Source organism: Populus nigra, chromosome 6, assembly GCF_951802175.1.
Source record: "Populus nigra chromosome 6, ddPopNigr1.1, whole genome shotgun sequence".
NCBI classification, from domain to species: domain Eukaryota; kingdom Viridiplantae; phylum Streptophyta; class Magnoliopsida; order Malpighiales; family Salicaceae; genus Populus; species Populus nigra.
This window is the reverse complement of record NC_084857.1, coordinates 3,804,831-3,824,417: the sequence shown is the minus strand read 5'-3', so window position 1 is coordinate 3,824,417 and position 19,587 is coordinate 3,804,831. Positions and strand designations below refer to the sequence as shown.

The 19,587-nt window shown below is 34.8% G+C and overlaps 3 protein-coding genes across 3 annotated transcripts; all 3 read left to right on the top strand.

Moving 5' to 3' along the window:
• The first annotated feature begins 360 nt into the window (after positions 1 to 360).
• LOC133696669 (transcription factor MYB1-like) lies at positions 361 to 5,203 on the top strand. Its single transcript, XM_062118915.1, has 2 exons — positions 361 to 788; positions 4,015 to 5,203. Exons 1-2 carry the CDS (start codon positions 461 to 463, stop codon positions 4,923 to 4,925), a joined length of 1,239 nt encoding a protein of 412 aa, XP_061974899.1. The 5' UTR covers positions 361 to 460; the 3' UTR covers positions 4,926 to 5,203.
• A 2,584-nt stretch (positions 5,204 to 7,787) lies between these two features.
• LOC133696208 (uncharacterized) lies at positions 7,788 to 10,589 on the top strand. The gene is made up of 2 exons (XM_062118321.1): positions 7,788 to 8,633; positions 10,065 to 10,589. The coding sequence occupies exons 1-2, from the start codon at positions 8,257 to 8,259 to the stop codon at positions 10,294 to 10,296; spliced, it is 609 nt and encodes a 202-aa protein (XP_061974305.1). The 5' UTR covers positions 7,788 to 8,256; the 3' UTR covers positions 10,297 to 10,589.
• Positions 10,590 to 16,841: 6,252 nt separating this feature from the next.
• LOC133696570 (uncharacterized) lies at positions 16,842 to 19,587 on the top strand. Its single transcript, XM_062118790.1, has 3 exons — positions 16,842 to 17,539; positions 17,679 to 18,047; positions 18,806 to 19,587. Exons 1-3 carry the CDS (start codon positions 17,255 to 17,257, stop codon positions 19,442 to 19,444), a joined length of 1,293 nt encoding a protein of 430 aa, XP_061974774.1. The 5' UTR covers positions 16,842 to 17,254; the 3' UTR covers positions 19,445 to 19,587.

The following is a 19,587-nucleotide window of genomic DNA, read 5'->3' as shown; positions in this document are numbered from 1 at the left end:
TCAAGGCGGTTCCTTAGGCCTACCATATAACAGAATCTGGTCTTACCAAAATCACCATTACCATTCACCTTTTTACACATAAAACCTGGCTAATACTCCAGCAAGTCCACCAAAAGTAAAAGGGCAGACACGTAACTAGACTGATCACTCCCGGGTCCACTTCCATCCCATTACTCCACCCAACTGCTACAAGTCAACGAAAGTCAAAACACTACAGAACAGAAAATTCCAAACGGCGCCACTTTATCTGCTCTAAAAGGTAGACACGTCGACGTTTTAGTGGGACATATCAGTAATTCGAAGGAAACCCTTGTCCATAACCGGAAAAAAGGAATCCGAAACATCAGCCCCAATGTTTACTGTTCACGTTTTGCAGTTAGGCAGGTCGGTATTTCACAACAAAAAAAAGGAACCTTGTTTTTTCTAGAGAGAGAAACGCAGGAAAACAGAAACCGCAAAAATGCAAAATCAAACTGAAAACAACAATGATGCAATGAGACTAACAGAAGGGGAGAGAGAGAATCAGATGGATTCGCCGACAGGTGGAGATGGTGGAGCTGAGTCAGGTGAGCTCGGTGGCGGAAGTGGTGGAAGCGGAGGGACAAATGGTAAAGTGAAAGGACCGTGGTCACCAGAGGAAGATGCGGTACTGAGTCAACTAGTGAGTAAGTTTGGAGCGAGGAATTGGAGTTTGATAGCACGAGGAATACCGGGGAGGTCTGGGAAATCTTGTAGGCTTAGATGGTGTAATCAGCTTGATCCTTGCCTCAAGCGCAAACCTTTCACTGGTATAATTCCAAAATCTAGCAACTCCATTCACTGTTTCCTTTATCTCTTTTTGTTTTTTCATGGGTTTCGGGGATTTTTTTCTTCTTGTTGATTTTTCTGTTTTTTTCTTTTAATGTTGATTGTAGTTTTTTTTTTAGTCTTTTGTTAAATGTTGGGAATTTGGACCGTACTCGAACTTGTCAGTTGTTTCGATTGTTTATTTAATTTTTTTTCCATTAAAATTTGTTTTTTTTCCACGTGGATTGATAAATTCTTTATAGGGGTTTTGACATTATGATTGATTTGTAAATTTTAAGCTTGTTTCAGTAGCAGTTGTTGTGTGAAAGAGTGGATTTGAAAATTCCTGATGCCGAGCATGGATATTTTGTTTATTGTTGGGTTGTTAGATTGAGTTTCTAATATCTTTGAACATTGAGATCGGGCTGTATGCATTCAAGTTTAATGTTTGATTTCAAAGGTGGTGGTCTTGGAGGGTAAGCTTGGTTGGGGGAGGGGGGGCGGTTATCATAGGTTAAATGATTGTCGACTTGGCAATCAAGTTGAGGACATGTAGGTTGATGCAATGGCGGGTGCAATTGGGTGTTAGAACACTCAAAATCTGTTGTAAACTCTGCTAAGCACGCTTTACATAGGTAGTTGAGTATGCCCATCTGTTCTATCTACCATTTTATTTGTCAATACGTCGTCCAAATAGATAAACTAGAAAAGTGTAGTCGTGTACAAGTGAAGTGTGAATTTGTCATGGATCACTAGTTGTGATGGCATGGTTATGGTCTTGCTCTCCTAATCATTATAAAGATGGTCCGTTTTCTTTTTTATTAAAATTGTTTTGCTTTCCTACTAGTTGTGATGTTTTGTTTTCTGTGGCTTCTTCTCAGCTGTTGTTATTCATGGCCTGCAAAAGATGCCTGATTTCAGTGTGTAAATTATTTGAACGCAATGGTCCAGTCATTTAAAGGCTCAATGGTAAAAGCAAAGGGATACTTTTAAGTCGATCAAGGTGTCTGAGATTACAAAACATTTTAAATAATCATGTTCAAGTAAGCTCCAGTTTTGGTATTCCCATTTCTAGGAGATGCCAATTTCTTGATGATGTTGTTTTACACAACTTGCATTTGTTAAGTTTACAGATGAATAACGTAACATAATGTGACAGGATGTTCTGGTGAATACAATTGAATTTCTCTTGTAATTTATTTTGTCATTCCAAAGTCTCGCTGCATGTTGACATGGCGCTTAAGTTTTTCCTTATTAAGGATGTCAGGAGATAAACAATTTATGGCCAGGTAATGTCTGGTCTCGGAAGTGAGTTATGGGCTTAGGGCCTTAACCAATAAGATGACCTAGTTCGGTTTTGATGGGATTACCATTTTGGTATTAAATCGGGAATTTAGCTGGAGTAGGATAAGATAGCACCAAACAGGATGCAGCCTGGAATTTGTATCTTGGGGAAACTGTTCATAATCCTGGCAATCAATTGTAGTCTTCTGGACTCTGGAGGAGTTCAGGATTCTTCTGAAGAGGAATTTTACCTAAGCACATTTCTTATTAGTATTTGCTGTTTAGCCACGTTAGATACAAATTGATGCCACAGGACACTTCTATGCACAAGCACGTTCACATGTTTCTGGTGGGCAATAGTTGTTCCCCAGGTGATGTGTCTATATGATGATGTCACAGGTTCACAGCATGTGTGAGACACTTGAACTTCAAAGGATAGAATGAATATACTAATCTATGGTAACATAACAAAAATAACATTCAGCTAACCTTTAGGATAGAAGAAAGATTTCTTTAGCTAATCTATTCTTGAATTTGTATCTTGGGGAAACTGTTCATAATCCTGGTAATCAATTGTAGTCTTCTGGAGGAGTTCAGGATTATTTTGAAGAAGAATTTTACCTAAGCACATTTCTTATTAGTATTTGTTGTTTAGCCACGTTAGATCTGAATTGACGCCACAGGACACTCATGTTCGCACGCTTGTGGTGGGTATTAGTTGATCCCCAGGTGACGTGTCTATACAATGATGTCACAGGTTCACAGCATGTGTGAGACACTTGAACTTCAAAGGATAGAATGAATATACTAATCTATGGTAACATAACACAAATAATATTCAGCTAACCTTTAGGATAGAAGAAAGATTTCTTTAGCTAATCTATTCTTGAATTTGTATCTTGGGGAAACTGTTCATACCTGGTAATCAATTGTAGTCTTCTGGAGGAGTTCAGGATTATTTTGGAAGAAGAATTTTACCTAAGCACATTTCTTATTAGAATTCGCTCTCTAGCCATGTTAGATCTGAATTGACGCCACAGGACACTTCTATGCACAAGCATGTTCACATGCATCTGGTGGGCAATAGTTGATCCCCAGGTGACGTATCTATACAATGATGTCACAGGTTCACAGCATGTGTGAGACACTTGAACTTCAAAGGATAGAATGAATATACTAATCTATGGCAACACAAATAACATTCAGCTAACCTTTAGGGTAGAAGAAAAATTTCTTTACCTAATCTATTCTTGCATTGTGCTTTCATGCATGCAAGGATAATTATGCCAATTCCCAACTCTCATTTGCAATTACACTCTTTCCAAACTGGAAGTGATTAGTTTTTTATTAGTTTTTTAAAATGATGGTAAGTTATTCTTATTCCCGTAAAATTTTGTGTTGGTTGCACAATAATCGTTGTGTTCCTAGTCAGTACAGTTTTACCTAAGATTTTCCACACAATGAAACTTTAGTCCCTCTGTACAATTATTCCCCACTAAAGTATGCTTCACAAGAACACTATTGTGTAGGTTGTAGAAACAAGACTTGAGTTTAACTGTATTAAAACCTCAGAGACTTGAAAGAGCACCTTAAAATTGTTGAATTTCTAACATTTAGGTCTGTCCAACTTGTCCTTCTTTCAAAACTTGTCGCAAGGGTGAAAGCTTACAGGCTTGCTCAATCAGAAAGGTGCAGGTGTAAGTGTATGGTAGGAATCCCTGAATGCTCTCCCAAGGAACTTTGTCAGTGGGATGATAACTGTGTGATGACATTTTGGGCACTCTTGATGTTCTTTGTTCATGTTTTTATAATCAAGCTCAATAATAACTCACTGCAGAGCTCCATGTTGCGAAGTAACTTATTCATGTAAAGTTTGGATTTCCTTTTTTCTTTTGTGTGTGTAATTTGCAAATTTTAACCTTCATATGCTGGCCGTTGGTACAGATGAAGAAGATCGCATTATAATTGCAGCTCACGCAAAGCATGGAAACAAATGGGCAGCGATTGCGAGGCTCTTGCCAGGTAGAACTGATAATTCAATCAAGAATCATTGGAACTCTACTCTGAGGCGCCGATGGGCAGATCTGGTAAGGTTGAAACCAGGAACCAGTGATGTGATGGAAGATGGCAGCAATGAAAGAACAAGGGCATCGTCAGAAGAAACTCTTTCAGTTTGTGATGTCAATTCAGCCTTGCCCCTGGAAGTAAGAGATGTCACAATGGACGATCAACCCAGCCAGCATGAAGACAAAGCTCAAACAGACAACATTCCTCAAACAAATGAGGTCACTTTTGCATCGGAACCAAATGGAAATCCCACCCTTCCTCGTCCTGTGGCACGTGTTAGTGCATTTAAAGTTTATAATCCCCTCAATGAGCCAAAACTGGGTTCTGGGCTTACAAGAACAATTCCAACTCATGGCTGTTTGGTTCAAACACCCAAACCAGACTCGGGATCTTGCAAAATCCTTGAAGATGTTCATTGTGAGCCCATAGTTCCTTCACGATGTGGGTATGGTTGCTGTGCAACGCCAAGTGGGGGTCATCCTCCAAGCACCTTGTTGGGGCCTGAGTTTGTTGAATATGAGGAGCCTCCTCCTTTCTCAAGTCAAGAATTAATCTCAATTGCTACAGATTTGAACAATATTGCATGGATCAAGAGTGGTCTTGAGAATAGCAGCACTGGGATACCTAGCAATGCTGCAAGCTACAGAATGTCTCAAGGGACTTCTGTTGGCTCACAAATGGGAATGTCTGAGCAGAATTTAAGAAATGGTCATATGCATTTTGAGGAGGGAAGAAACAAATTGATGGGCACAATGGCAGGTACAATATCAACCCAGATGCCTGCTTGACCTTTGGCAATGGATGCTGAAATGGAGACCAAACCTGTTACTGATTTCCTCCTGCGACACTGCTTTATTATAGGATGGTATAGGTCAAGTTAATTCAGTTGTCATCAATTATTTGCTTTTTATAGAAGTTAAGAAATGATTTCACGTGGAGGTTCTTCATTCCCGGCGAAGAGATGATGTCATTATTTATACAGCCACAAGTTGTTTCTGGAAAATGTATTCAAGACCTGACGCAGTAGAAGAATGAAACTGGATTGTGTCCGCCATTACGTGCTTAAGCTTTCTCAGTCATGATGCTTTCTTATGCGTGATCTTTAGGTTCATGGCCATTACAGTTACAGGCCATAAAGCTTTGCTCTCTTCCTCGTCCTGTGGCACACGTTAGTCCATTAAAACAATTACTTGTGCAAGCAAGACTTTGTTTTGTTAGGCAAAGTCGATGGATAACTCCTCTTTGGCTGCGTAACTGGTCACAGGAATGAAAAATCCACATGCTTCCTTTCAATAAGCTGCGGTGTATGGGTCCTAATTTAGCAATAAATTTCGTGTGCGTTTTGATAATACAATGCAAAAGGTGTTTTCCATGGGTTCTGGTATATCATGGGTGTGTTTCTGGTTGTTATTTAAAATTTAAAGTATTTTTTATTTTAAAATATATTAAAATAATATTTTTTATTTTTTAAAAATTATTTTTAATATTAGCACTTTAAAATGATCCGAAAACATTAAAAGAATATTAATTTCAAGTAAAGAAAAAAATTAATAAAATTCAAATTTTTTAAAAAACATTTTTGAAATGCAAAAATAAACAGGACCTCAATAGATCAAGATTTTTTATCGACAAAAATGTGACAGTAAACCCCTGATTTCCTGGATCTGTGTCTTTGATTCTTAAAAGGTCTTTGAAAATATAGTACTGGTGTTTTTCGCTAAAAAATATATTAAAATAATTGGTTGGGATCTCTCAAAAATTGGTTGGGATCTTTTCTTTTATTATTGTGTTATGCGCTACATCATGGGCAGCTCAATTTTTTTTTTTTTAATGATGAAAAATACACTAAGGTGATGAAAGTATTTCTAAAAAAAATAAGACTCAGGTCATTAACTTGATCAAGTTTAATAAACTCGGGTTATTTAAATTACACAAACAAAAAAATACAGTAATAATAAATAAACTAAAAAAAATAACAGTTAAAAAAAAACTATGAAGTTCATTGAAAGTCAATTGAATATTAATATGAAGCTCAATTATTAAACAATTTGACGTTAAATAATGAAACTGAAAAAAAAATAATGGAAAAAAGCCTAAGTCAACCCGTTAACCCTATAACAAGACACAGGATTGGAATCGAGCGCCCTCTATCTCTCCTCCACCAAAAAAGGATTAAAAAAATAAAATTTGATATCAAAATAGATTTTTTGACAATTAAAGGGCCAATTAACATAATTACTAAAAAGATAAAAGACTAAAATAAACTTTACAAACTAATTTAAAAGGCGCCATCTATTTTATTCTTTTTTTCATTTTAGTTCTTTATATTTTAATTCAACCCTCCCTCGAAAAAATTATATGCAATTGAGTTATAATTTAAGCTAAAAAGACTTAATTATATAAAATAAAAGTTGAGATTAAATTAAAAGTTTTAAAAAATTTCACAAAATTGTCCTTCATACCCTATAAAACTTCTAAAGGAAAAATAGTTTTTATACTTTGAATTTTTTTATTAAAAAGTTAAATTGTTCTTATCAATCCTAATAAATCCTATTAAAATGACCAAATTAACCCCAACACAACTTATTATATTTATTATTGTAGGGGTAGAATAATAATTATACTATTCTTATTTACAATGCAATATGCTCCAGTGCACAATGAATTCCCAGCCCAATTAACTTATTTTTTTTGGAGAATATTTAGAAATGTAATAATAGTTATAATCTAAAATGTTTTTTAATAAGAAATATATTAAAATAATAATTTTTTTATTTTTAAAAAATTATTTTTAACATTATCATATCAAAATAATTAAAAAATAATTTTAAATAACATTCTTCAAATTAAAAAAAATATATAATTTTGGGCACATTACCGTACACTGTCTTCATCTAATCCTCAACAGCTCCACCGGCAGCCTCCTACACTATACCACATTTGACCAAATAGTAAACGTAAGACAGTGGATAATTACGTCAGGTATCTAAAATGGGGAAAACATCATTTACAATCATGGAACAGCAGCTCATCTGCAGAACTCTCCTTTTCATAAAAGACAAGACACTCATATAAGAAAGAGCACCTGATAACTGGAAAGTCCACACTACCCTCGTCGCATCATAACTTGTATAGAAAAGCATGGGCAGTATTGACCTCTTGAGAGCTTAAAGCAGACACACCTCATCAAAATCAGAGTGTGTACAGGTTCACGAGGCATATTTCAACGCCAATCAGATAAAAGCACTAAAGAGGACAATTGAAATCTTCTTTTGACACCTACATTAGCCCATGCTGTCTAGGAAAAAAAATAAAATAAAAAAATTAATTAAATTAAAAAAACTTAACTATAAAAAAATTATGAAAAAATTAATTGATTTGGTTTGAATTTTTAAATTGAAATCAAAAAAACCTAATTGAATCAAATCTAAATTTAAAAAACTAAATTAAACTAAAAAAACCATACTAAATAAAAAAAAATCAAGTCAAACAGATTTAAATCAGTTTTTATTTTAAAAAACAAAACAAAACTAAAATTGATTAATTTAAATTAATTTCAGTTTTTTCATAAAATAAATTTAATTTAATTATTATTTTAATAAAAACCAAATCAAAATAATAGTTTTTGATAGGTCACTTCAACATCAAATCATCTTCTAAATCCCTTCTTGCCTTTGTAATTTCTCTCCTCTCAGCCATTTTAGCTCACCATGTTGTTCTCTGCACCAACTCTGCCAGTCATGCAAATAAACAATGAAAGCACACAACCACAAGATCACAATATTAAAAAGAGAAGCTAGCAAAAACCTTCCAATAGCACTCCCTGTACTCGCTGATTGACACTGCATTCTGTCCGTAATACCTTTCACTCTCTTTCTCTTTACAACAGGTTCTGTTCAAAACTGACTGACAAGCACGAGAGGGGGGGAAACAGATAGATAGCACCTAACACTGTCCAGTGCCAAGTTGTTGAAAAAGTCTTGGGAATTATTCATACTTTTGTCTTTGCGTACCCGAGGTTTTGGAGCTTAAATAGAGAGCTTCTTTACCTTTGGCAGGCATTGATGATCTCTGCCTCACAAAGCCATTACATGAAGATTCGCCAACTGGGTTTTAAAAATGGAAACTTTACAAAAACCCCATGTTGTTGTTGTTGATGATGTTGTTGATGTTCTAGATGAAAGTAGTCACCACCACCACCACCAGCAGTCAGACGATGAAGGGCAAAGAAGGTCTTCAAGCCAGTCTGGTTCTTGCAGTGAGATTGTGAAGGAGAGGGGATCTTCTGTGTCAGAGGTGGATCTGGAGTATGGGGCACCAGAGATAAAGTTACATTTGGCTAAAGTTGAGAGGGACTGCAGGATTTGTCATTTGAGCTTGGATGCAGGGAATCTGGAGGGTGGATTGCCTATTGAACTGGGTTGTTCTTGCAAGAATGATTTGGCTGCTGCTCATAAGCAATGTGCAGAGGCTTGGTTCAAAATTAAGGGAAACAAGTAAGTAGATAAAGAAAGTACAAAACTGATCCTTTTGATGTGTTACTCCATATCTTTTGGTTCTTAGCATTTCTCAGTTTAGATGTTGTGCTCTTAATGACACACTACAAAAAAATATAGTAAAATGTAGTCCTGCAAATGATTTTTGACATGTGTATGGAGATGCCTATTTGTTGATTCTTGGGATTTTTAAGTTTTTTTTTCCAGGTAAATAATTATGATGAAATGTTAAGGTCTTGATCTTGGCATTACTAGTTTGTCAGGGGTTTTTACAACTTGTTAGTCAACTAAGCCAACGATGGGATTACTAAATGGGTGTCATATATGGGTTCAAATCTTGTTTCAGATGGTCATTTGCCTAAAGTTGGTGCTTTTGGAATCTATAGGTGGAGATACATGCTGATTGTTTTTGTGAATACACAAGCTTTGACGGAATTTTTGGTGAAAACACCAGCGAGAATAGCCGAGCTTGATGCTAATGGGGACGTAATTTAGAATAAACATATAATCCTTTAAGAAATATTTAATATTATATATAAATATGTTAAACAAAATAGTGTATTAAATTTCATGAAATTGTCTGTAGGTTGTTTTTAGTGAGATTATTTACAATGATTATTCATATCTGTGTTTATTTAGAAAATTATCTCTACTGATTTCTTGAAAGTTGTTAACTCATAGTATAGCCTTCCCTTGTAAAAATTGCTGTGCTCATCATATACGGTAGTATTCTTTCTTTATTTTCTAGAATTGTAATTTTGGAGGATGAAAACTCTTAGAATGCAAGGGCATATAATTTAAATATATTACACATTATATAGGTTTGTGGAGAAATTATAAAGATTATATTTAATGGATTGAGAATTTTTTCATTTGAAGATAAAAAACTCTGAGAATGACTTTAGAATTTCTAAAAGACCTACAATTTAATTATTATATAGATCGATCTCTACTTTGCTGGTATGGTCTTAGTATCTATCTTGGTTTGGCCATGGATTGGATGAGAGTCTGTAGTTTCTATGTCAATAAATTCAGAATGCCAACTGACACGGGCTTATTTTGATTGGTATTTCATCTTCTCGTTCTTTTCCTAAACAAAAAGGAAATTATTCTGCATGAACTCATGCCTTTGTATGAGTAATCATGTGTTCTATCGAGTGCATAGCATGTTCAACATGAGGTATCATCTACATCACGCTTTTGTATTTTCTTTGAGAATGACAGGTTAGAAGTATTAATGGACGATAACATTGCCAATAGCTATTTCCTGTCTTTATCTTGTGTTTACCATATGGAATGTATTCCTTCCTAAAATTGTATTGGTTTTAGTTTAGATAGATTGTCATGGTATTCACATAAACCGTGAATTGTGTTGGTTACAATTTAAGATCAATTGTTTTGGTGATATTTCTTTAAAAAATCTGATTGCAGAACCTGTGAGATTTGTGGATCAATTGCACGAAATGTTGCTGGTGCAAATGAAACTGGGTCGGCAGAGCAGTGGAACCAGGCCAGTGATGTTGCCGTGACAGCAGCACCACCCGTGCAACCCACTGATACACGGAACTTCTGGCAGGGCCACCGGTTCTTGAATTTCCTCCTAGCATGTATGGTCTTTGCCTTTGTTATCTCCTGGCTGTTTCACTTCAATGTACCCTCTTAATCTTGTAAGATGTATTTCTTGTCTCCTGGATTTGACGATGGAAGAGAAGGAGACGAGCATCAAGGTCCGAGCTCTGCCGCAGGTACCATCCTGTACCAATTGTACGATCTGTTTTCCCATAAAGTTAGCGATTCCCTTATCTGCTTGCTGTCGATAGTAGTATTAGAGCTTGAACACTGTGATTTGTGTTGTATTATTGTCGCTTTTATTCACACAATCAAGTGGAGCACCATCCAATGTTGTGAGTTTGATTTTCTTTCAGCATTTATATTACGATGCTAGTGTTCTCAGCACATCCTCTCGACTTTCTCTGCTTTCTGTCTGTCAATCCATCTTGGATTGAAAAACTTGATCGCCGCACCATTCAAGTTATGTCAGCTGTAAACAACACATCAATATCTGCTTTCTAGCATCATTTGGAGGTTTCTCGTGCCATCTCAATTTCTTGTATCTATTTATAATTAAGGGGCTGGATGATATTAGGGCCATGGCGAGGGGGGGCCCATGGAATTACTCCATTCTTGAAACTTGAAAGGATTGGAAAGGTCCAGTGAGGCCAATACATTTTTCATGCGGTGACTTCGTTAGACTGAATTAATTGTGCGTGACAGCCTTTTTTCTACTCGATCCATCTACATATATCATCAGTCAGGGCCCCTTGGTCGGGCGTCACTCTTGCTAAAAAATCGAGAGAATTCGCAAAAAGAAGGGATTGCTGTGCTGTGGAACCTCATTCCTAGACATGGGGAAAAAAAAACATAAAATTAAGGGATCTATCTCACAATAGGTGTGCCAAGAGGGCTGGCAATTAGCCAAGAAGCCATATTCGAGATGATCTCCGGATCCTGGAATGATTAAAGTAGTTATCTTGTTTTTTTTAAAGTGTTTTTTGAAAATTTTTATGTGTTTGTTATTGTAGTAGTTGTTATTTTTTAAAATGGTTTATCTTTAAAAATGCATAAAAATAATTTATTTTAAAAAAGAAATATTTTTGATAAAAACACAAAATTTAAAGTAAAAAAATTATTTTTTTTTAAAAGGCGCCCTGTAAATAAATGCATTTTGAATTGATATTTTTTAAAGTATTTTTAAATAATTTTAATATATTAATATTGAAAAAAAATATTTTAATATATTTTTAATTAAAAAAATATTTTACAAAAACATTCTTCATCGCATTAATAATTGTACACTAATAGTTTGGGCCGGGGGTGTAACGCTTAGTGTTGGGCCTGAATAGATTGGCTAGCCTGACGTGTTCCATTTCAGTAGCATAGGTATATGCCGTGCGCGCACAGACCTACTGACCTGCTTTCCGTTCTATCTCTTTCGGCTTCATGCAAGTAGACATAACATAGGGCCACTCTTTTTCTTTTTCTTTTTTTGAAAATAACAATACTCTTAAAAAAAAATCTGTGAACATATAGGTTTGTTTTTGTATTTTAAAATTATTTTAAAAAAATTTTGAATTTGAATTTTTTTTATTTTAACGTGATAATATTAAAAAAAAATTAAAAATAAAAAAATTATTTTAATATATTTTTAAATAAAAAATACTTTAAAAAATTATCTTTTAATTAATAAGTTTTGTTTTTTGTTTTTGGGAAGCTGAGTTACGGAGGTTGCTGCTTTCTTTGTCCTTTTTTTTTTTTTTGATTTACGTGGGATGTCCGGGCCAGCTTACACGCACCACGACTATTCCCCACTGCCCGCTGGACATCCTGCAAGCCCAGGAGCAGGTAAGGCACCGTAGGGGTGACAGACATACACATAGAGGGTCGAACCCGGGACGAGGGCGAAACAAGTCACACGAATTGACCACAGCAGTTAAACCCTCATGTACTGGATACACATGAAAGCTCGAACCAGGACACTCAGGCAGGACAAAGCCTGCCAAGGCCACTGAGCTACCTTCTTTGTCCTTATTAATACATGTAGTTGTGAGTTTGTCCTTGGAAAGAAAACGTTATCAATTTTGCTAGTGATGATATGATATGACAACCGAGACAGGTTAGGATTAAGTGTGGGTTTGGAGATGTGCTGAATTTTTTTAGAAGTATAATTTTTTTAAAATATAAACTATATTTTTTAAAATTAAAAATACATATTTTTTATATGAATCTCACCAGAAAAATCAAAGCCATCTCCGAATCTTTCGAGAGTTACGAGTCAAATATATTTTTAGATCAAAACTCACTGTTTGACAATTTGTTCAAATACACTACAATATTTCTAAAAGGCCAATCCCTCGATCAAGAGACAATACTGATAGGCTCGAGTCAAGAGTTGAACTCTATAAATTTCATATCTCATCCCTTTTTTTTAAAAAAAAAAAAATATTTTCAAATCAAAACCCATATTCACGAAATTATGAATTAAAACACATGACAATATATACCTATTTGATGAATGTGTTATATGACCTATTTATATCGCCGTTATTAACGCTTTTTTTATTATTTATTATTTATTCCTGTGGTTTTAATTTGTGCAATATTTAATTAATTACAGTTATATTGTCATAATTTAGAACTTGCTCTTGCTAGTAAACGGCAGGGATGAATTTTTTTGGGTGAGTTAGGTTTTTATTTTTAAAAATAACTAAAACAATTTTTTTTAAAAATCAAAATCAAAATCTGTACAACTCAATTAATTTTGGGTCGATTAAGTTCAGTTTTTGTGGTTAAAAAACTAGAAAACCAAAAAATCAAAAGTTTAAACACAATAGCTTATAAATTTGTTGAACTCAAAACAAAAACGACAAAATTTCTTGATTCAAAATATCGATTCATATTGATCCAAAAAATCAATAGTTTAAACACAATAGCTTATAAATTCAAATTGATTCAAAATATCCACCGGATCTCACAACAAAAAATATAAATCAGAGAGTGAACGAAGGATAAAATCTCGGACACTGGCGAATGGGATTTCTCTTCTGTTATAGCTTCTGCGCACACAGTGAGTTTATAGACCCTTTTACTTTAACTGGAACGAAGTCGCTATCTTGATTCATGAGTAGAGAAGCACAATGACTTACGAAGAAAGAAGGAGAGACAGAGTGGGGGGGGGGGGGGGGGGCGGTGTCGTCGTTTGCTTTCATTAGGGTTAGAAGAAGTAAGTTTTAATATTTGTATCCTTTGGTTTTTTTCTTTTCTAATTGATTTATTCCATTTATTTTAACAATTCGTTTTTTTAATTAATTCGTTTTCGTTTTCTTTATTCAATCTGTTTTTTGAATTTTTTTTTTCACCCTGCCGGTACGCTTTCCGGCTCGCAACGACTCAAACGGGCGGAGGCTCTCTATTTGCTTGCGCTTTTTACCTTTCGGAACCGACAATCGGAAGAACAACAGGAACAGGTCTCTTGTCACTCCCCCCTCGCACTCGCAATTTCTTCATAGGATGCCTCACTAGCTATGATTGCACTTTTGGTACTTTTTTAATAAAAGCCTATGCCAAGGGAGGCGCGTGCTGTGCTCGTGAACGCTGTTCCTTTCTTTTGCAGGGGAAATTATGGAATTTTTTTTTAATCAAAGAAATATGAATTGATTAAAGCATCCCTTATCCTGTTGCTATTTTAAAGAGATTCTATACCATACAAAATGATTGCACTCTGTTGTTTTTATGTCATCTTCTGATCAAATATCTGTCGTGTAAGTGCAGTTTCGATCAATATAATTCGGAATTTGACCGGTTACAAACCGAAGAGGTCATATAATGTCGGAATATGCACAGGCCATTCTTATTGCCCCACGCACCCACTACACATGTTCCCTCCCATTAAAGGTACCAAGGAAATATATTTATAGCTATGAGGACAGGCTTATTCAATTATATGAACTAAAATCTTTTTTGAAATTTAACCAAAATTTTATATGAATTAAAGTTTGGGATAAGAAGATTTGTTTTTTCTGTGGTTTCAGGTTCGAGTCCTGCAATTGTTTATATGATGGTCACTAGAGGCTTACATAGTCGTTAATTTCAGGGCCCATGGGATTAGTTGAGGTGCGCGCAAGTTGGTCCGGACACCCACGTTAAACTAAAACAATAAGTAAAAAATCTATTTTGAATTTACGATTTTGCTGGCAAAGCTTCGGGCGATTATGAATGTTTTTTTGTAGCTAACTTTTGGAATCCCGAATTGCCCTGCCTTAAAATTAAGAGCATTATTGAATAAAAAAAAAACTTCAGAATATATATATATATTGGCATTCGCCGATCTACCAGATATCAAGGGAAAAGGGTTGTTCAAAGGAGGAAAAAAAAGGGTGCTAGAGGCTGTGCTAATTAAGTGAGATTTATTCAAATAAATTTATAACAGTGGTATATAATTTTAATTATTTGTACACAAGCTAGTGAGAGATATACCATTAAGATTTTCTAGAATTTTTTTAATTTTGATTGATATCCGTATTTTGAATATTAAAAGAGAGATATTATAAACTCATGTTTTTTTTTTATATAAATATGGTGTTACTGCTATAGCCTATAGCATTTGGCAAATTAGAGATGAGTATTCTCTAAATTTACAGAAAAATCAAATAGTGATTTTAAAAACTAATTAGTTGGTTTTTTGGTCCATTTTATTATTTAATTAAAAAAATAAAATAAAAATAACTTAAAAAATAAACAGACATTATGAAAAGATTGATAAAATATTTTTTTAAAATAAATTAATTTTAAACTAAACACGATTAACAATAATCAAACGGAAAAAACTATAAATTATTAGTTATGAATATATTGTTGGAAAGACCTGAACTATATTTCCAATATCAAATACCTCAACCAATTATTCTATCCATGTAGTTAAATCCCTAGTAAAGTAATCGCCCGTGATAGAGTTAATTAGGGTTAAGATAAAAACAAAAGGCAGGAAAATTGACAGTACCTGGGAAGACATGTGCTCGATTTGTCCATACACGGGGAACAGCACACTATATTATATGATATTAAAATATATTTTTAAAATATTTTCTTCCTTGTCAAATCCTGCAAGTAAAATCAATATATTGGTTAATATATTGGTATAAGATGAAGTCACTGTTATATTTTTATAAGAATGTGAATATAAATTTAATTTTTAAAAAATATATTTATTGGGAGGGTAACCACAAACTTCGAATAGGATTAGTTTCATTCTTTTTTAAAAATAAGGATACTTGGATAAAAAAAAATCCTACAAATAAAATTAAATAAAATATTTAGATAGGTTTTAGGATAATTGAATTCCAGCAATTAAGAATTAAGAATTTTGTTCATTAAACTTTGTGATCGATAGAATGTTTTGTAACTTTGTTATTACCTGGTAGCCACCTTTGCGAATCAAAGGTAATCCTCCATAAATGAAGGAGCATATTAAATTTAACAGCAACGTGCACATCATAATTGCAGACATTTTTTAATCTCTCAATCTTTGGATCCTCCAATGAAAATCTAAATATATTCCTACTGTCTTGGTCCAGTTAGATAAAATATAACGCCATTTATTGCAATTCAGTTCATCCACAACAAAATCCAGAAACCAGCTAAGACGGCATGGCAAACGCGACAAAGTTTAAGATTGATTTGTTTGTGCTCCGAACAAGCATGTCTTTCGATTTGAATTAAAATGTCGGCCGCATGCTCCGGCACTGGGCATGACATTTTACTTTTAATTAATCAACTTCACACCGATTCTTATCCACTTAACTGCTTACCAATTAAGGCAGCAAGGTTTTCATAATCTCGAGATGGAGCCATTAATTTGCTTTCTACTTTTCCCATTTATAATTAAAGTGCCTTTTATGAATTATTATATGCTGATCAAGAGTTCTATATACAGTTCTTTTCCTTTTGTATTTGATTAAAGCCAAGACATGGAAGATAAGTAATACGTTAGAAAGTGTTTGAGAGCACGGTGTAAACTATATTTTTAAAAATTTTATTTTTTTTATTAAAATTTAATATAGTTTATATATTTTGGATCGTTTTGATACGTTGATGTCAAAAATAATTTTTTAAAAATAAAAAAAATTATTGATATTCATTTCGATACGAAAAATTATTTGAAAATCAATCAATACTATACTGTTAAACAATACAATGAGAGAATAATCAAACAGAACCTCCTTAATTTGGTACCTGTCCAAATCAAAGAGTTGTAAAGATTCTAAATAATATATAAGACAGGTATTGCTGTATGTATATTCTATCCATTTTCTTAATATTTGAATTCCATTAATTAATGATATAGTCAAATTGATGCAAATATCAAAATACAACCCTTCATAAAATCGTTATATATAGTAGTTTTGAAAAAATAAAGCTGACCTTTCAATCCTAATAAACAGAATATCACTTACGCAATGAGGACGTAGACGGCGATAATATTAATGAACTTGAGGGAAAATGCAGAGCTCCTTGAAGACTTTCTATCGTGTAGAAACTGTATGTCTAGAGACAGTCTATAATTCAATTAAAGCGACAATTATGCAATATCAACACCATATATCTTTTTAGAAATTTCAAACTAGATTGCTAAAAATCAAAACAGAAGTCGTTGGGAAGAAATAGCTAGCAAAAAGAAACAAGTGATATCCAATCCACCAAACCTTTGAATTTTTCGCATATCCGCCCCGAGGCCTTACGCCTTGGACAAATTTGATCTCCATTAATATAATACAATCACTCCATAGAATACACCAGTAAACAAAGAGAGGGAGAGCGTGCAACCACGACTGATCAGACAAAGAGCACCACGTTAGTAGCGGCCAATGGTCGGTTGGTAATGTTCACTAGCTGCACATACAGTACTCTCTTGAACACAGGACACCCTCCCTTTCAATCCAAGTCTCTCTTTCTTTAGTACTCAAAAAACTCTAAAGCTAAAGCAAAACCCCATAACCCTCTCATCAATATTTTTGTGCCAAAACTAATCAAAGGCTACGAATTACTATCTGCTTTTCTCTAATATCATGAGGAAGCTTTGTCCAAATTTTGATCGTGAAGACGGGCTCGACACTGTTCTCGAGGTTCCAATCCCTGAAGAAATGTTTGCTTCTAACAAGCATGGTAATAGGTCATGGCAAAACATGAAAGCCTGGATGAGACCACACAACGAAAGGTCCGTGACCACTCTTTTTGGAGGCAAAAACACTGAGATTCAACTCTTGCTTGGTGTTGTTGGTGCTCCATTGATCCCACTTCCCATCCTCTGTGATCACCAGTTCATCAACCGTAACATCAAAGACCACCCTATTGTAAGACCGGTTAATCATTTCTAATGATTATTTCTCAGAATCAAACGTCTGGTCTTGTCGAGGAGTTTTTTTTTTGTGGTTGATTGTTAAAGTTTATGGAGTTTTTTTTTGTTAATCTCTACATATATTTGTTGTACAGGAGTCATCAATGGCAAAATACATAGTGCAACAATACATAGCAGCAGTGGGAGGAGAGAGAGCTCTGAATTCAGTGGACAGTATGTATGCAATTGGGAAAGTGAAAATGGTAGCATCAGAATTTTGTGCAGGCGAAGGGAGTTTGAACAACAATAAGACGCTGAAAGTGAAGAATCAGAAACATGGAGGTGGAGAAATGGGAGGGTTTGTTCTATGGAAAAAAAGACCTGATTTATGGTGCTTGGAATTAGTGGTTTCTGGGTGCAAAATTAGTGCTGGCAGCGATGGTAAGGTGGCTTGGAGACAAACCCCATGGCACCACTCTCATGCATCTAGAGGCCCACCTAGGCCTCTTAGACGTTTTCTCCAGGTAAAAACCCACGAATCTAATGGTTAATATCTGACATTCTTATGAGTACTTAGGATTTCATTAACTGATTTTCATGGCTCTGTACTTCTTAATTGGCTTTTCTTGACTGTTAGACTGCTGGATGCTACGGTTACAGCTATCCAGCTTCTAATCTTTTGGGGTTTTCTTAGACTTTTCAGAAGAAGAAAAGTGCCGGCACATGAATTTTATGTTCACATCAATTCATTAATTTCCACATGAGTTCCATTTCATTTGGTTTTTCTAAAAAAGAGAAGGGGTCATGGCATGATTTTTATTTTTTACTTTACTGTGGGTCCTAGCCTACCAAATTTCTCAATTATCAGGGCTGTTGTTTTCCGCTCTGGCCAAATTTTGAGGGGGGGAAAAAGTCTCAAGTAAAATAGTTCTTAATAATCAAGAAAAATCATTGAAGTTTTCAGCCAACTTTTAGATAATCGAGGCCCAAATTCTAGAAGGATAAAACAAACTGTTGTTTTTAAACGGGCCCAGTAAGAAACATACAGGCCGTAAGCCCATTAATGGAACCCAATCTTTTTTAAACAGTCATCTTGCATTTTTTTCCCCCATTGAATCTCGCAATTTTTATACCCAGAACATCTTTCTTTCTTTCTTTCTTTCTTATTAATGATGAAATGAACATGTTGCCTTTTGTTCCTTCAGTTCAATGAGCATGACCTTCCATAATACATTTTCATAATGCTTTCACAGATTCTCATATTTTAAATGATAATATACAGGGTCTTGATCCAAAGTCTACGGCCAACTTATTCTCCAATTCTGTTTGCACTGGCGAGAAAACAATCAACAATGAGGACTGTTTCGTGCTAAAACTTGAAGCTGAGCCCTCGTCGCTAAGAGCAAGGAGCACTAACAATGTAGAAATAATTAGGCACACAGTATGGGGCTATTTCAGCCAAAGAACAGGTTTGTTGGCTCAATTAGAAGACTCTCACCTTCTAAGAATTAAAACCTCAGGCGATGACAGCATTTTTTGGGAGACCACAATGGAGTCATCAATTCAAGACTACCGAACCATAGATGGGATTAACATAGCATACAAGGGTAGAACTTCGGTCTCGTTGTTCAGGTTCGGTGAGACCTCAGAAAGCCATTCAAGGACACGAATGGAGGAGATTTGGGCTATTGAAGAGGTTGATTTTAACATAAAAGGATTGTCCATGGATTGCTTTTTGCCACCTAGTGATTTGAAGAAAGAGGAAGAAGGGTGTGATAATGTTGCGATTAGCAACAGTGCAAGAATATTACCTTTCAAGATTCGATCAGCTTCTTCTAGGATTAGTGTATCTAAGGTTGTTGCTATCGATGATGTTGATGACTCGGATGAAATTTACGATGAAGACGAGGATCGCGAATAGTTGTAGATTTTTGTTCTTTCCGTGTAAATATATAAATCCAGCTATATGCACTTTAATTTTGTATTTTTTTTTCTTCTCTTTGCTTGATCAACTGGCTACACAGGAACGGGTAACGGTAGAGCTCAACATTTTTCCAATCTCAA